Source organism: Canis aureus, chromosome 16 (assembly GCF_053574225.1).
Source record: "Canis aureus isolate CA01 chromosome 16, VMU_Caureus_v.1.0, whole genome shotgun sequence".
NCBI lineage: Eukaryota > Metazoa > Chordata > Mammalia > Carnivora > Canidae > Canis > Canis aureus.
Window position 1 is genome coordinate 25,447,321 of NC_135626.1, and position 17,255 is coordinate 25,464,575.

Consider the following 17,255-nt stretch of genomic DNA (forward strand, 5'->3'; position numbering starts at 1 on the left):
ATATCTCTTACATATGAATGACATTTGTTTCTACTAACATGAATGTTATGTAACAGATGATGGAAATATATTTGTTTCATTTTTTTCTTCAAGTTCTTATTTAAATTTCAGTTAACATACAGTGTAGCATTAGTTGCAGCTGTAGAATTTAGTGATTCATCACGTACAATAGCCAGTGCTCATCACAAGTGCTGTCCTTTATACCTATCACCCATTTAATCCATACCCCTGCTCATCTCCCCTCCAGTAACCATCAGTTTGTTTGCTATAGTTAAGAGTCTGTTTTCTGATTTGCTCTCCCACCCCCATGTTCATCTGTTTTTTTCTTAAATTCCATCTGAATAAAATCATATGATATTTGTCTTTCTCTGACTTATTTTGCTTAGCATAATACTCTCTAGCTCTATCCCTGTCATTGCAAATGGCAAGATTTCATTCTTTCTGATGGCTAAATAATATTCCTTTATTATTTATATAGGAATATTATTTATAGATTGTGTATATATATATATACACACCACATCTTCTTTACCCATTTATTAGTCAGTGGACATCTGGGCTCTTTCCATAACTTGGGTATTGTTGGTAATGCTATAAACATTGGATTGTAGATCCCTTCGAATAAGGACCTACATATAAGAATTTTTTTAAAAACCTATAATACCATAGGCTATAAATACAATTTATCTTTTAAAAAGCTTTGTTTTTTGACAATATTTGCCAGTTTTCTGGAGGAATATTTTGCAGTTTGAGATTTTGCAATAGAAGAATTTGTGGAATGTTCTGATTTGGGTCCACTTACAGATTTTCTGTCTGACAGAAAAAAGCAAATACATTAAACTCTTGAATCATTTGGCAGAATGAGTATAAAAACCGGCACATTGTCAAATAATGCAATTAAAGAAATTTCATATATTCTTGGGATTTTACTGTAATTTTTACTATAGCTTCCCAAACCATTTATAGTGGAAATAGGAATGAAAATATCTTTAAGCAAAAGAAGAGCAACTGTTCTTAGTTTTCATTCTTACTTGAAATTATGAAGTTCTTGCAGAAAGAAGATAATTTTTTAGTTACCTTTTATATGTGTTTTGATTTTTAATAATTTTTCTTATTTGATAAACATTTAGTGATAAGGTGAAAATATTGTTTTATTAAGTTACTAGTGCCATAGAAATACTATTTTATCTCCTGTCACTTAATTTTTTTTTTTAATTTTGGGAAGTACATACTGTTATTTAAAGAAAGTAGTAGTATAATGAACTGCCATGCACTTACCCAGTTTCAACAATTATCAATTCATGGACAGTCTTTTTCATTTATACCTTTCCAAAAGTCATTACCAAATGATATAATTTATCATCAAAACTGAGGTCTTTTGATTTGAACAAATGCCATACTTAATTTAATTCTGATCAAGTCTGGTAAACATGTATATTAGAAATGTCCTGGACCAATAGGAACATGTATCTTGTACATTTCCTATCATCTAAACTCCCAAGGTTTTTCACACACAAAAACATTTATCAATATCCAATATCCTTGCTAACTCCTTATTTTTACTATTCCTTTTCATGCATATGCATATGCCACCTTTACTTTGAACTCCATTATTCTCTTTCTTTGCAGGTACACTGTTGCTTTATTTTCCTGTCTGAATTGGTCTTTACACTAGCACCTTTCCTTCCTAAAATGTCTTCTTGATCCAGCATTTCTAGGCTCAGTGTCTGTATTGGTTCTAATGTGAACTATTTCCTGACACCTTTAGCTTAAAGCAACCTCTCCTTCTTTTAAGTTTCCAAAGATAGCAATGCCCAAAGTCTGTTGGCAGAACGCTAGACCTTCAACATACTGTGGGAATCAGGATGCTCTCATCAAATATACTCAGGAAATGCTTGCCTATTGGAGAATGGCAATGGTGACTGGTATTTTAATCTGCTTAAATTTATTTACTGCATTTCTGTATTTCTTATGTTTATTTGATTACAGACCTCTTCTATTACTCAACACCCTTTGGGAATGCTTTTATTACATGTAATCTTTGCCTCTGTTAAGACACTTAACTTTCTACGTTATTGTATGCATTTTCTGTTTATTTGTTCTATCTTTGCCACTAGACAATGATCTCCTTGAGAGCAAAGTTATTTAGCTTGATTTGGATGAAAGTCTAAATGGAAAATATAGCATATCCATTATATTCTAGCTAACTTTAAATATAACTGATGTTTATTTTTGCTTCTTGTAAGAATAAAACTCAATTTGCTGAAGATGAAAAACATTTATCACAACTGTTTTCTGGTTTCACCGTATCAGGGGGTCCTTTTCCAAGATGTTTAGTTAGCCAGAATAGTTTAGAATGTAGTGCAACTCTGTTACAAGTCATCACATGAGGAAGAAAATTGTTAATTTAGGATTAGTATTGATCTCCAGGAAAAATTATATATAGGTCTGAGCTGGAAATTAATAGTGTTTGGTGGATATTTTAAAAAGTGAATATATATATGTATATATGAGTGAAGTTTCTCCTACATATTGTGTTGGACTAAATCCAGAAAATCTGAAATTTGAAAATTATGTGTTTATAGTCACTGCTCTTGAGTATCTGTCCAGTATCTGTGGAGTATTTCCCCTTTTAGGAATAGGAGCTTCTGTTTTATGAGCCTTTAGGAAGTACAAACTATTAGTGAAGTCTGATAAAAATGAATGGGAGAGTGAATCATTATTACTCTTTCTTTTTTTTTTTTTATTACTCTTTCTTAATGCCTTTGTTCTTTGTTTTTTAGTTGATATCCTTTGGGACATTTATTTATTTGAAAGAGAAAGCACAAGCAGGGGAAGGGACAGAGGGAGTCTGCCTCTCCCCACTGAGCAGGGAGTTCAACTTCATGAGGCTCAATCCCAGGACCCTGGGATCCTGACCTGAGTTGAAGGCAGCCGCTTAACCAACTGAGTCACCCAGGTGCCCCCTTTGGGACATGCTTGTCATGTAGTCCTAAATGCTTTCCTCTGCATTGCTGGACCACTGAATAGTTGAAATAAGTATTATTAAAGTTTTAGGCTCTCTTCTATTCTGTGAATTGTTCATTATAAGAAGAGATTTAATTGGCTCAGCAGTGTTTATAGTATTGCAGTGAGGTGCTTTATAAGTGACATACTGTTTCATTAGTAAGTCCTGGTCAAGTGGGTTGAGGCCCCCAGAAGTGAATTTTTAGTTATTCCTGATCCATTAGGATTATCACCTCTTCTTTCAGTGTAGTATTTATAAAATGACTCTCATGATTTGAGGATGCCGTAACACCTATTTAGTGTGTATTTCATTAAATCTGAAATGTATGTTACTTAAAACATTGAATAACAGGCTAATATAAAAGTACAACTATCACTTCTGTGGATAAAATATAGAAATAAGTGTAATAAACTGTGTATTAGAATGCAGTGATATCTTTTGAGGACAGATGTTTAATATAGTTGTTAGAAGGCAGGATAGTATACAGCTTAGGAGAAGAGGGCTGGAAAGGTATATGTGAGGGCTTTTGGATTTCTATAATGTCCTGGGATTTTGTTTGTTTTGTTTTGGGTACTGCTTATGTATGTATATGTTCACTTTGTTGATTTGGGTGCTTCTGTATGTATATTATATTTGAACATATAGTTTACATAAAAACAGAGTTGAGGAAACATTGATAGCAGTGACACCTAAGTTTGTGATTTTTCTCCTTATCCTCTGAGTACTATCTGTTGTAGCATTCCACGACAGCTCTTCCCAAACTCCATCTGTGAATCCTGGACCTATAATGGTAACATACCTCATTTGTATTTGTGTTAAGAAGTAGCTCATTGTTAGTTACATATTATTTTACTTGACTGGAAAACCCTAGAGATTGGATTTATGTGAATGACGTAGAGTTGGTAAAGTTGATGGTATTTGGCAAATATTTGTATGAAGGAATTTAGCTTCCTGTCTCTGAGAGCAGCTTCATCTAAAGTGATTTATATCAACACATTGAACAAAATTTAGCATAGCCTGATATTTAAGATCAAGGAACAAATGAGCCATTTTCTAACTTGAAAGAAGCTTCTTTTTCTTTAATTACTGCATATTCTACCCACCCGCTTCCTCTACCCAGACTGAAACTTTTAGCAGGTGGAAGAGTCATGTTTCTCTCAATTTGGGCTAGCCCATGTATATAAGCCAGTTTGCTTGAGCACTATAAAGATGTAGCTGAGCCGGTAGGCACACTGAGAATAGTATTTATTGTAGCCCATTTGCTTGTGCCACATTTTTTCTCCAGTGATTGGTTTCTAGTTCTTGAAGAATTAGAACCGACTGAAGCCTACATAGAATGGGAAATTCTCTCCCTAATGAGGATATTGTTTTGATCGCACAAGCATTTGATTTCCAAAGTAGTTTGAAAAGCTCTTGTATAATACAATTGTGAGTGCCTCAGTTATGTATGAATACAATGATGGGACTGTAAAATAAGTAGAGACAGCTGTGTCCATCAGAGAAAGCATCATGGGAATTTATGCCAAAGGGTGGAAGGATCAGGTAAAGAGAGCTGATAGAAAAGTGGAGAGGGAATGCAGCCAATATGATGAGAAAGGAGACACCTTTGTATTTGCCTGTATAGAACCGTGGCCTTGAGCAGCTGTCTGATGTGGAAATTCAAAACCCATGTATGATGAAGAAAACAAAAGACAAGAACTGATAGATGTCATTAGCAGTCATTTCCAGTGTGCTTAAATTGAAAGTTAGATATGAAGTCTCTGGAGAGACCAAAGGATTGTACAGTAGGTAACTCCAGTGGCCTTTGTTTTTACCTTGAGGAGGAAAATTTATTCCTTATAATCCTAATGTTATTTCTTAGTGTTATTATGTGCGTTCCTCATTTATGTTAATGATTGATAACCAATATAAGGAGTTAATTTAAAGGATCCTAAAAATGCAAAATTATTTTTAATTTTGGAAAGAGGGGGTTTCCCTTTAAAAATGTTTAGAATCAGGGGATCCCTGGGTGGCTCAGTGGTTTAGCGCCTGCCTTTGGCCCTGGGTGTGATCCTGGAATCCTGGGATCGAGTCCTGCATCAGGCTCCCTGCATGGAGCCTGCTTCTCCCTCTATGTCTCTGCCTCTCTCTGTGTGTGTCTCTCATGAATAAATAAATAAAATTAAAAAAAAAAGTTTAGAAGCAAATTTGTAACATTTATTAGGAGAGATTGGCAGGTTAAGGTGAGATCTAAGCTCAGTTCAGGTGCTTGGTACATAGTGGGGACTCAGTATGTGTGCAGTGAAACAACTTGTGATTTTCCTATCCTCTCTGCATAATTCCCATCCATTTAACCTTACACTGGCTACACTGGCTATACTTTCAAATTCATGATATGTTTGGGGTGCCTGGGCGGCTCGGTTAAGCATTCACCTCTTGATTTCAGCTCAGGTCATGATCTCAGGTTCATGAAATTGAGCCCCGCTTTGGGCTCTGCACTCAGTGGGGAATCTGCTTGAGATTCTCTCCCTCCTTCTACCTTTGGCCTTCACCCCATGCTCTCTCTCTCTCCCTAAAATAAATAAATCTTTAAGAAAATTCATGATATGTTTATGTACGTGAAAAATAAAGCAAAAATAAATCAGAAAGCTCATGGAATGTGGAATGTAAGATAGTCAAATAAATCCTGAAGTGGTGTTTAAATATTTTATGTGCTTATATGTCTTTCTGGAGAGAGTGTTCATAGCTTTTTTCTGGACTTCATAGAATACATGGTCTTTTGTGACTGGTATCTTTTACTGAACATAGATAATCATAGTTTATGTTGTAGAATCTATCAGTTCTTTTTTTATTTTTATTGTTTTATAGTTAAACATTTTTTTATTTTGTACCGTCAAACAGCAGTTGCCATTAGCTTTCTAATCCCCTCCATCTAAAATACTTCAATAAATGAAATACAATATTCCTAAATATTCCAAACTTCCCTAAATAGATCCCCAAGTTATATTAAATGGGTTATAGAATCCAAGTTGTTTACACTTTAAATTTTTTTAAAAAAATTTAAATTAAATTAATTAACATTTAGTGTATTATTAGTTTCAGAGGTAGGGGTCAGTGGTTCATCAGTCTTATATAATAATCAGTGCTCATTACATCACGTGCCATCCTTAATGTCCATCACCCAGTTACCTCATCTCCCTCCCCACCCTCCCCTCCACTAACCTATCAGTTCTTTAAAAAATTTTTTAGGGACTCCTGAGTGGCTCAGTTGGTTGAGCATCTGACTTTTGGTTTTGATTCAGGTTATGATCTCAGGATGGGGAGATTGAGCCCTGCATCGGGCTCTATGCTTAGTGGACAGTATACCTCTCTCCTCTCTCTTCCCCCTCACCAAAATGAACAAATCTTTAAAACAATTTTTTTAGAGACTATTTTTTTTAGAGTGGTTTTAAGTGCACAGCAAAATATAACAGAAGATACAGAGATTTCACCATCCCCACGCATGCATAGCGTCTCCCATTATTAGTGTTACTCACCAGAATGGTACATTTGCTATATTGATGCATCATTATCAACCAGAGTTCATAGTTTACTTTAGGGTTTAGTCTTGGTCTTATACATTCTGTGGATTTGGATAAATGTATAATTGACGTATATCCATTACTGTATTTTTCACTGCCCTAAACATCCTCTGCTCTGCCTGTTCATCTCTGCCCTCCCCATTCCCCCAGCAACCACTGATCTTTTTGTTATCTTCATGGTTTTGCATTTTCTAGAATGTCATGCAGTTGGAATCGTATAGTATGTAGCCTTCTCAGATTGATTTCTGCTTGGTAATATGATTCAAGTTTCTGCCATGTTGCTACTCAACTTCAAAATTTGCTACTATCAAGCTACAGTAATCAAGACAATGTGGTACTGGCAAAAGAATATACAGTTAGATCAATGGAACAGAATAGAGAGCCCAGAAACAGATCTTTGACAAAGGAGCAAAGGTGTAGTACAAGGGAGCAAAGAGAGTCTCTTCAACAAATGGTACTGGCAAACTGAAGCTAGACACAGACCATACATACTTTGCAAAAATTAACTCAAAGTGGATCACAGACCTAAATGTCATACAAAAGTATAAAATTTGTAGAAGATAATGTAGGGAAAATCTAGATGACCTTGTACATAGTGATGACTTTTTAGATATAGCACCAAAGGCGCAATTCATGAAAGAAATAATTGATAAGGTGGGATTCATTAAAATTAAAAACTTATGTTCTGCAAAAGACACTGTTGAAAGAATGAGAAGATAAGCCAGGGACTAGGAGAAAGTCTTTATAAAAGTCACATCAAATAAAGGACTGTTATTCAAAATACACAAAGAATGCTTAAAACTCAACAAGAAGAAAAGAAACCACCAAGTTAAAAAATGCACCAAAAACCTTAACAGCTCACCAGAAAAGATACATAGATGGCAAATAAGCATATGAAAAAATTTCCACATCATATATTATCAGAGAAATTAAAATTAAAGCAACAATGAGATACTACCACATGTCTATTAGACTGGCCAAAATATAGAACACTAACAACAAATGCTGATAAAGATGTGGAGCAGCAGGAACTCCCATAATATTGCTGGTGGGAATGCAAAATTATATAGCCATTTTTTTGAAAGATTTTATTTATTTATTCATGAGAGACACAGAAAGAAAGAGAGAGGCAGAGACACAGGCAGAGGGAGAAGCAGGCTCCATGCAGGGAGCCCAATGCAGGACTTGATCCCTGATCCCCAGGATCACACCCTGGGCTGAAGGAAACCACTGAGCTACCCAGGCTGCCCTATAGCCATTTTTTTTTTTTTTTAAGATTTTATTTATTAATGAGAAACAGAGAGAGAGAGAGAGGCAGAAACATAGGCAGAGACAGATGCAGGGCAGGGAGCCCGATGTGGGACTCAATCCCAGGATTCTTGGATCACTCCCTGGGCCGAAAGCAGTCGCTCAACCACTGAGTCACCCAGGTAGGTGTCCCTGATATAGCCATTGTGGAGGATAGTTCAGCAGTTTCTTAAAAAAACTAGACATACTCTTACCATGCAACTTAGCAATCATATTCCTTGGTATTTACCCAAAGGAGTTTTAAATTGTCCACTTAAAAAATTTGTACATAGTTTATTGCAACTTTATTCACATTGCAATTAAGATGCCTATTAGTGGGTGGATGAATAAACAAACTATGGTATATCCAGACAACGGAATGTTACTCTTCTTTTTATTGCTGAATAATATTTGATTGTATTTATCTATTCATTTATCTGTTCATCAAGTGATGGACATTTAGTTTGTTTCCACTTTTGGGCTATTATGAATAATGCTTTCATGAATGAAAGTTTTTTGTGGGCACATTTGCAGTTGATCCTTGAACACCTTGGTGGTTAGGAGTGCCGAATGCATGCATGGTTGAAAATTTGCATATTAACTTTTGACTCTCCAAAAACTTAGCTTCCTGTTAACCAGAAGCCTTATCAATAACATAAACAGTCAGTTAATACATATTCTCTATGTCATATGTATTTTATGTTCTTACAATTAAGTTAGAGAAGATAAAATGTTACTATGAAAATCATAAGGAAGAGAAAATATATCTACAGTACTGTTCTATAAAAAATCCATATATAAGTGGACCTGTGTAGTTCAAACTCATGTTGTTCAAGGGTCAACTGTATTTTCAGTTCTCTTGGGTACAAGTATTTGTGTGGACATATGTTTTCATTTCTCTTAAGTATGCACCTAGGAGTTGAATTGCTGAGTCATATGGTAGTTCTATCATAGTTCTATCCTTAACTATTTGAAGACCTGCCAGGCAGTGGCTGCAATTATATTCCTACCTGCAGTGTATGAAAGTTTGTTTCTCCACATTCTCACTAATGATTGTTACTATTTTTCTTTGATTATAGCCATCGTATTGATGTCTCATAAAATGGTATCTGATTATAATTTTGACTTGTGTTTCCTTGATGGCTAATGATATTGAGCATCTTCTCATGTGTTCATTCACTAGCATATATCTTCTTTGTTAAAATGTATGAGTTATTTGTGGGGTTTTTTTTGAGTTGTAATAGTTCTGTTTATATTTTAGATATAAGTCAGTTATCAGACATGTTTTATAAAACTCCCTTCTGAGTTTTTTCTCTTAGTGATGCCCTTTGAAGCACAAGTGTTTTAGTTTTAATGGAGTCCAGTTTATCTATTTTCTATTTTTAAAGATTTTCTTTGTGAGAGAGAGCAGGAGCAGGGAATAGGGGCAGAGGGAGAGAGAGAAGCTGACTCCCCGCTGAACAGAGAGCTTAATCCCAGGACCTTTGGATCATGACCCGAGGCCTAAGGCAAACACTTAACCAACTGAGCCACCCAGGCACTCCTATTTCTTCTTTTATCACTTGTATTTTTGGTGTCATATCTAAGAAAGCATTGCTTAATCTAAGGATATGAAGATTTTGCCACTGTGTTTTGTTCTAAGACATTAATAATTTAAGATTTTTTGATAGTTTTATGGGATTTTTAAAAATACAAATACAATGTAAACATAAACTGTCTATTCATTTTTTTCGCATGTAACCTAGCATTGGGATTGGTGACTCTCATGGCCAGCTGAGCTGCTCTTTCCATAGTGGCTTTGAGGTTCTTGGAGGAGACTTTGTGTGTAATCTCTGCAGAGTAAGATTTGGTGCATATCACTAGCATTTCAAGCTTCTTGACATTGTGGACTGGGAACTTCAGAAATCACTGGGCAGCATGTGCCTTGTTTTCTTGTTGCTCCTATAAGCATTGCTGGGCATCAAGATCTGCCCTGAATCTTCTGTGCACCCTACTGTCAGTGCCTCTGGGTTTCCACCAATTGTGCTTAATTTTGACATATCGGTCCAACTGGTGCCGGATGAACTTCTTGATCTTCCTTTTAACAATCTTGGGCTTCCCCAGAGGTCTGAGGGCAGCCATGATGCCAAGTAGGGGATGGCTGTCATCTCTGTAGGCAGCGCCGAGGAAGAGAAAGTACTTTTAACTTTTTCATTTACGTCTTTGATTCATTTCAAGTTAATTTTTGTATGCAGTGTGAGGTTAGGGTTACATTCTTTGGCATGTGGACGTGCAGTTGACTCATCATCATTTGTTGACAAGACTCTTGTTTCCCCATTGACTTGTCTTGCTACCCTTGTTGGAAGTCAGACGACCATAAATACAGTTATTTGCTTTTTTTTAAAAAAAAGGTCTGAAATCTTTTGAGTCGTCTTTACCAAGAAAAATTAGGCAGTGTCACAGATAGTAGTTAAATCTTTTGTTTTTCAAAATGGATTCAGATCACCTCCTCAGTAGGGGGGTGCCATCTAAAATTGCATGTCTCCTGTGCCTTTCAAAATATTTCTTTAGTAATGGAGGAATCTTCATTTAGTGTGCTTTTCTTGGATCTTACCTTTATTTAAATTTGGAAATCTCAGTTTTTAAAATGTCCAGTTCTCTTATATTGCTCACAAACATTGTAAACATGTTGGAATTAGTCCTAGTATTACAGAGATTTGGGATTTCCCCCCCTCCCCCCCTTGTTTTCAAAGTTTAGCTAGAGGCAATGGTTAATTTTTAAAGGAGTCATGCTCATAAAGTTGGGATAGTGCTGAGTGGCTGATGGTCTGCTAATTCCAGGTGTAAAATGTTTTTTGGAGAGCAGAAAAACAATTTGCTTTCATTGATTACACTATAATTCTTGAGATCTACTGAGTTTCTAAAAACACTAACTCCAGAATTGTGAACTACATTTTTCCTTAGTGTCTTCTAGTATTTGGAAAGGAGAATATACTTATTAGGATCTATTGAGATGAGATGAATATCAGAATTGATTGAGAGATTATATTGACTTTAAAGTTCAGGAGATTAGCTGCCTCTAATGTAATGTTGTAGTTCACAAGTGTTTGTTTTTCATTTGGCTCTTTTTTTCATGACATTTTAAGAGGGAGAAATTAAAAAAAAAATTTAAAGGGAGGGAGTTTTCTTTTTTTTGGGGGGGGGAGGGAGTTTTCTTATAGGCCATATTTATATTCAGTTCTTTAGCTCTGAAAATATCAATGGAATATGTGTATGAATCAAGTTACTCAGTGGGAGTGTTATAATGAAATCTATGTAAATACTGTACAACATACATTAGAGTGTAATGTCTTTGCACTATTTTAGTGTGCCTTTGTTCTTCGTATGTATCCAGAATATGTGTCCATAATGTGCATTCAGTGGATATAGTATCACAGTTACCTACAGGTCAGTTTTCCCAAAGCTGCAGACATCCCAACACAGCTCTTTAAACCCTGAAATAAAAACTTGTTTTTTTTTAAAGATGACTAAAAAATTAGAAAGCTCATATCTTGTGTTTCATATGTACAGACTTTCTCCTAGGGCCGTTGTCTTCTTTACAAGTTCTTTATTTTTATCTTCTTTATAAAGGAAAACACAAAATAGATGGTGATGGAAGAAGCACAAATGAAAACTACTGTGTGAGGGAAGCAGCAGCAGCGTGTGCTTCTTTAGTGCTCTTGAACACCGTGACACTAGCATTTTAGAATGACAACCATTGCTACACATAAGACTTCCTGAATCAGGAAGCATGTAATGCCTGTTTAAGAAAGATATCTATTTTTTTTAAAAGATTACTCTTTTTTAAAACAGTTTAAAATGAAAGGTCTAAGGATACCTGGGTGGCTTAGTGGTTGAGTGTCTGCCTTCAGCTCAAGGCATGATCCTGGGGTACCAGGATCGAATCCTGCATTGGGCTTCCCATGGAGAGCCTGCTTTTCCCTCTGCCTAGGTCTGCCTCTCTCTCTGTGTCTCTCATGAATAAATAAATAAAATCTTTAAAATGAAAGATATGGCTTTTAAGTGAGTGCACTATTCGAGTATTTGAAAAGTCTTTTTTTATGTAGATAACTCTTTTGCCAGTGTCATATAAACATGCTTTGATTAGGTGCATTTCTTAATTTGTTCAAACATATTTATTAAGTTATGTTCAAGTATTATTCTAGGCAGTGGAGATTCAGCAATGAACACAACAAGTTCTTACTCCTCTAATCAAGTGGGAGGAAGATAAAATAAATTTTAAAATAATAATGTATCACAGACATAAATTATTTTCATTATTGAAAGTAAATCTTAATTTATTATTGTTCTTTTTCTTATTTTTAAGTGTGCTTTTGAATAAAACATGATCATACATTGATAACTCTATTCCCCTTAGGATTGGTAACACAGACTGGGACTTTCTGCTAGGTAGGGAATTGTCAGGTGTACAGTTTACAATTCAGATCATGCTATTTTTTGCTATTCTCATACGATTTATGTAATTTGTTATTTGGCTACAGGAAGAAAAGATTAAATTTTTTTTGTTTTTTTGTTTTTTTGTTTTTGTTTTTTTATTTATTTTTTTATAATTTTTTTTTAAATTTATTTATGATAGTCACAGAGAGAGAGAGAGAGAGAGAGAGAGAGAGAGAGAGGCAGAGACATAGGCAGAGGGAGAAGCAGGCTCCATGCACCGGGAGCCCGATGTGGGATTCGATCCCGGGTCTCCAGGATCACGCCATGGGCCAAAGGCAGGCGCCAAACCGCTGCGCCACCCAGGGATCCCTGTTTTTGTTTTTTTATTTTTTTATTTTTTTTTAAGAAAAGATTATGTTATGGAATCTTGTCTTTCTCATGATTGTATATAAAATTTAGATTCTAAATTGGGACCTAAACTGTGAAATAGAATACTTCTGTTTGATCCCCTAGTGTACCTTTTAGAGGAAAACATTTGTAAAAATATTAACCAAATACTTGTGGAATGATAAACCGGAAGTTCTTTAGGTTAGGCTTTTTGTGTTGTCTGATTCTGCAGTTGTCTTTGAGTAGTCCTTCTAAAGTCTTGTGAGACAGTGAATATTATTTTTGTGTAGTTGACACATGAGGGTGTTAGACTCAAAGACCTCATTGGCATTGCCAGGTGGGGAGAAGAGACATCTAGGATGACAGATATCACTTACTTGACTGAATTTTGTTTTGCCTTGATTAGTGGAGTTCAGGAAGATGGTATTGAAGTTTACATGCATCGATGGTATTCACTGTCACAACTATGTGATTTACTCTACTTGAGAGGAGAGAACACAATCCTTACTAGTTTGATATTGGCTAGACTAAAATCAAGAAGAATGAAATTGAGTGCTTAATGTAAATACTTAGGATTGTGTAAATTAGTTTTCTATCATCTTTCTATTGAGGCATTCTTTGTGAATTACTTTGCTTCATTGGTGCCGTACTTCATTATTTGTTCTGTTTTTTTCTTCCCACCAGTGTATCATCATTTCCTTTTAGGTGTATGTCTTTGTTATCTTTTGCCTTTAAATTCCTGAACCAATTGTATCCTCTCTCTTTCCTCTCTAAACACTATTGCTTGACTTATACACTTTGTTTCCTTTTAGCTTCTCTTTCTTGTTCTATCTATATTTTATTGTATAAAATATCCAGTTTTTGCTAAAAATTATTAGCAGTTCTTCCCAGATTTGTTTCTTACTGGAACAACATCAAACAAAAGGAAACTGTAGAGGAGAAAAAAATGAACTTCACTTAGCTATTAAAATAATGACTAGTTTTATGAGAATTTTATGTGAAACTTGAAAATATAAAACCATTTGGCTGTTCTGTTTTTATGGCATCAAAATATGATCCGCCAACAGAAAATTTATTAAGAAATATCTCAATATTGCCATTTCAAAATTTTCAGGCTGCTATCCGTGTCCAGGGCCCAACATGAATCCTATTGCTCTTGGGAGCCGCTGGCTTGCTTATGCAGAAAACAAGGTAAGGCATGGCTCATGTTTGGATTATTTGTAATGGAGCAAGTGTTGAAGACTTTTCCAAAGGTGATTACCAATCAATAATGAGTATTTAACATACTAGTTTGTTTTCTTTGGTTTGACTTTGATATTTTAATTTTTTTAATTTTAATTTTAATTTTTTTTTTTTTTTTACTTTGATTTTAATTGGGCACTCAGTAGTTATCCTATCTCTGTTTTTTGCTTAGGATCAGTATTTGGGCTCAACCTTAATTTTCTAAGCTTAGTTTTATAGAGAGAGCTTTACTCCATTAAATCTCGGCACAACATTGATACTCCCTTAGTAGTTTCTGTGGAGCTAGAAATCAGGAAGCAGAAATGACTTTTGTTTTTGTTGGTAGATTGGGAACTGAGCCATACAATAATTTAATTGACTTTATGTGTCTACAGCTAAATCTAAACAAGGGTTCAGCCATTTGTCTTAATAATTAAATCACAGGTGATCACATTTTGTTGAATTCTCCAGTTATTTATCAATTTCATTTATCTATTAAGGTCATGATAGTAAATGAAGATATTGTATTTATACACTGAAGGTTTTTTTTAAATGTCCAATTCAAAGCCAAAGACAAATTTAAATTTTTAGAAAGAAAAAGTGAAATCTTTTTTATGTCATGTTGTGCTCTGTATGTGAGTATAGAATGAAATCTAAAGGGGTGCCTGGGTGGCTTGGTCAGTCAAGCGTCTATCTGCCTTCAGCTTGGGTCATGATCATAGGGTCCTCGGAACAAGCCCTGCATTGGGCTCTCTGCTCAGTGGGGAGTCTGCTTCTGCTTCTCCCTGTCCCTTTGTGCTCTCCTTCTCAATCTCTTTCTCTCAAAAAAAAAAAAAAAAAAAAAATCTTAAAAAAATTCTAAAAACTATTATAGACTTCAGGGAAGATTATTTTTTGTTTCATTTTAGCTTACTCATATAGTTATTATATATTAAGAATAATAGGAATAATATTTATTGAAGAGTTCTTGACATAAGTCTGAATATAGCAAGTACAATAATTATCTGGAGAAACCATAGAACATGTGAATCTCTACCTTTTGGAATTCACAAAATCAAAGAAACTACTGAAGAAAGTAATTTTTGTAGATGAATTCCTTGGTGCTTTTCCCGAAATTCTGTTTGTGACAGATATTTTGCATTGTACTGAATGCCATATTTATGCTCCATTATGTTCTTTCTCTTGATTTTTTAGTGTATTTCATAAAACAGCTCTTTTCAAATTATTCTTTTCAAACAAGACAAGAGGCATACAATTCAGTGTGGTAATATAATAGCATCTTCTAATGTTTATATCTGTAATACATTTCCTTGAATGCTGGAGACCTCCAGGAAGATGCATAAATTGTCCTTTGGCTCTTGTAGATGTATTCTCATGTGTGGGAAACTACCCATTTAGAATTGTAGGTGTTATGCAAATAGTTACATACTGTTTTCTAGCAGAAGGAACTCCCTTCATAGATGCATACCTGGGTGTGTGCCAGTTGTTTTGCTTGTCTTGCTTTTGTAGAGATTAGTATCAATATTATCTAGCATTACATACAGAGATCAGAAAGTGTAGTGACATCACAAGGAGTTTGCTGATCAGATAGCTGGACCATCCTTTGCAAGAAGTAATTTCAGATCAATGTTTTTAAAATACTTTTAAGTATTTACATAATTGCTAGTATTTATTAACATGATTGCTTTGGTAACAGTACCTGATGGTTTTGGTTTTTGGACTGAGTGTGGAATTGCAAAATTTAATTGAATTTTGGAGTAACAATCTCTTTCAATGAAAATGCTCTTCAACTAAATTTTCAAGCAAGCGGCCATATATACTGATTGGGTTTGTTTTTCAGTGCCTCTCTTTAAATGTACTTTTAACTAGGAAAGCTTACAGAAAAGTTGTAAGAATACAGTACAAATAACACAAAGCACACTCATGTTCCTTTTACTCAAATAAACCTCTTATTATTTCAGAATAAGTTGCATATATCACATTACCCCTAATTACTTATCAGCCATTTTAATCTTGAGAAAATACTTACCTAATTTACCATCCATATTCCAATTTTATCAATTAACCCTATCATATCATTTGTAGAAATTTTTTTTGTAGTGCAGGATCCAATCTAGAGTCAGGTATTATATTTTGTTGGGATGTCCCCTGAGATTCTTTTAATATGGAAGATTTTACAGTCTTTCTTTTTCTTTTACAGTATTCATGATTTTGAAGGAGACAGCCCCCTACCACTATCCCTTACCATCCCCTCTTTTCTTTATAGTATGATTTTTAGTTTGATTTTTTTTTTTCATGTTTTCTCTTGATTAGATTCAGGTATACATTTCTGGCTAGAATACTACCTGAATATTGTTCTGTATTTTTCATAGTATCACAGATGGAGGCATGTGATATAGATCTGTCCTTTACTGGTGATACTAATTTTGTATCAAGCTAGACAAGATTTTGTCTAGTTTCTAAAGTGAATAATCCTTATTTTTTTTTCCTTGTAACTAATAAGTAACTTGGACAGACCATGAATATATCCTGCTTTTTATACAAATTTTAGCCTAATTTTAGCATCCATTGATGATTTTTGCCTGAGCCAATCTTTACTATGAGCACTGAAAAATAATGGTTTTCCACCTTCATTCTCTACAGCCAGCAGACACTTGACTTTTTTTAAAAAAATATTTTATTTATTTCTTTATTCATGAGAGATACACAGAGAGAGGCAGAGACATAGGCAAAGGGAGAAGCAGGCTCTCCAGCAGGAGCCTGATACAAGACTTGATACCAGGACCCTGGGATCAGGACCTGAGCCAAAGGAAGGTGCTCAATCACTGAGCCACACAGGCATCCTGGCACTTGACTTTCTATTGTAATCAAGAACTTTCCTTTCTCAGTCTTTCTGTATCTGTATTTATTATGGACTTATGGATTCCTATTTCTTAATGTTTTTTAAGTTTTTGTCCTTAATTATTGTGGTTTTTAAATGGCCCCACAATTGACCAGGGAGAGCCTCTTAGGCTGGTTCTTATGACATGGTGACATGCTTTTATCAATTTTTTGTTTAAAAATCCTTTTCCTATTTCCTTACTTGCTTTCATAAGTTCAGGTTCATCTAGTATCTGCCCTGGCTCAGCCCAGGAATCTGCTACTTCTGATTCTCCTGTTCCTTTTAATGGGCCATGGCTTTAGATACTAAGCTTTGTCCAGTAGATGTGCTCATTGTTATGGAGGTGTTTTTGCTTCTAGACACTTTCAGTGGACAAAGTTTTGAAATACATGCGTATTATTTACATACACATTCTATATGTACGTAAATTGGTAAATATACATATACACATATACTTGTGCACCTACACACACACACACACATATTTTGGAAATGA

General features: G+C 34.9%; 1 protein-coding gene across 11 annotated transcripts in view; it reads left to right on the forward strand.

The window, feature by feature from the left end:
• The window catches only part of BCAS3 (BCAS3 microtubule associated cell migration factor), a 591,271-nt gene that overhangs the window by 141,732 nt on the left and 432,284 nt on the right, over nt 1-17,255 (forward strand). For all 11 annotated transcript variants that reach the window (XR_013354264.1, XR_013354262.1, XR_013354263.1 and 8 more), the window contains exon 10: nt 13,772-13,848. Coding sequence is in view for 8 of the 11 variants with exons in the window: in XM_077852358.1 (XP_077708484.1) it covers nt 13,772-13,848 (77 nt within the window). In the remaining 3 variants the exon portion in view is untranslated. The remainder of the gene's footprint in view (nt 1-13,771; nt 13,849-17,255) is intronic.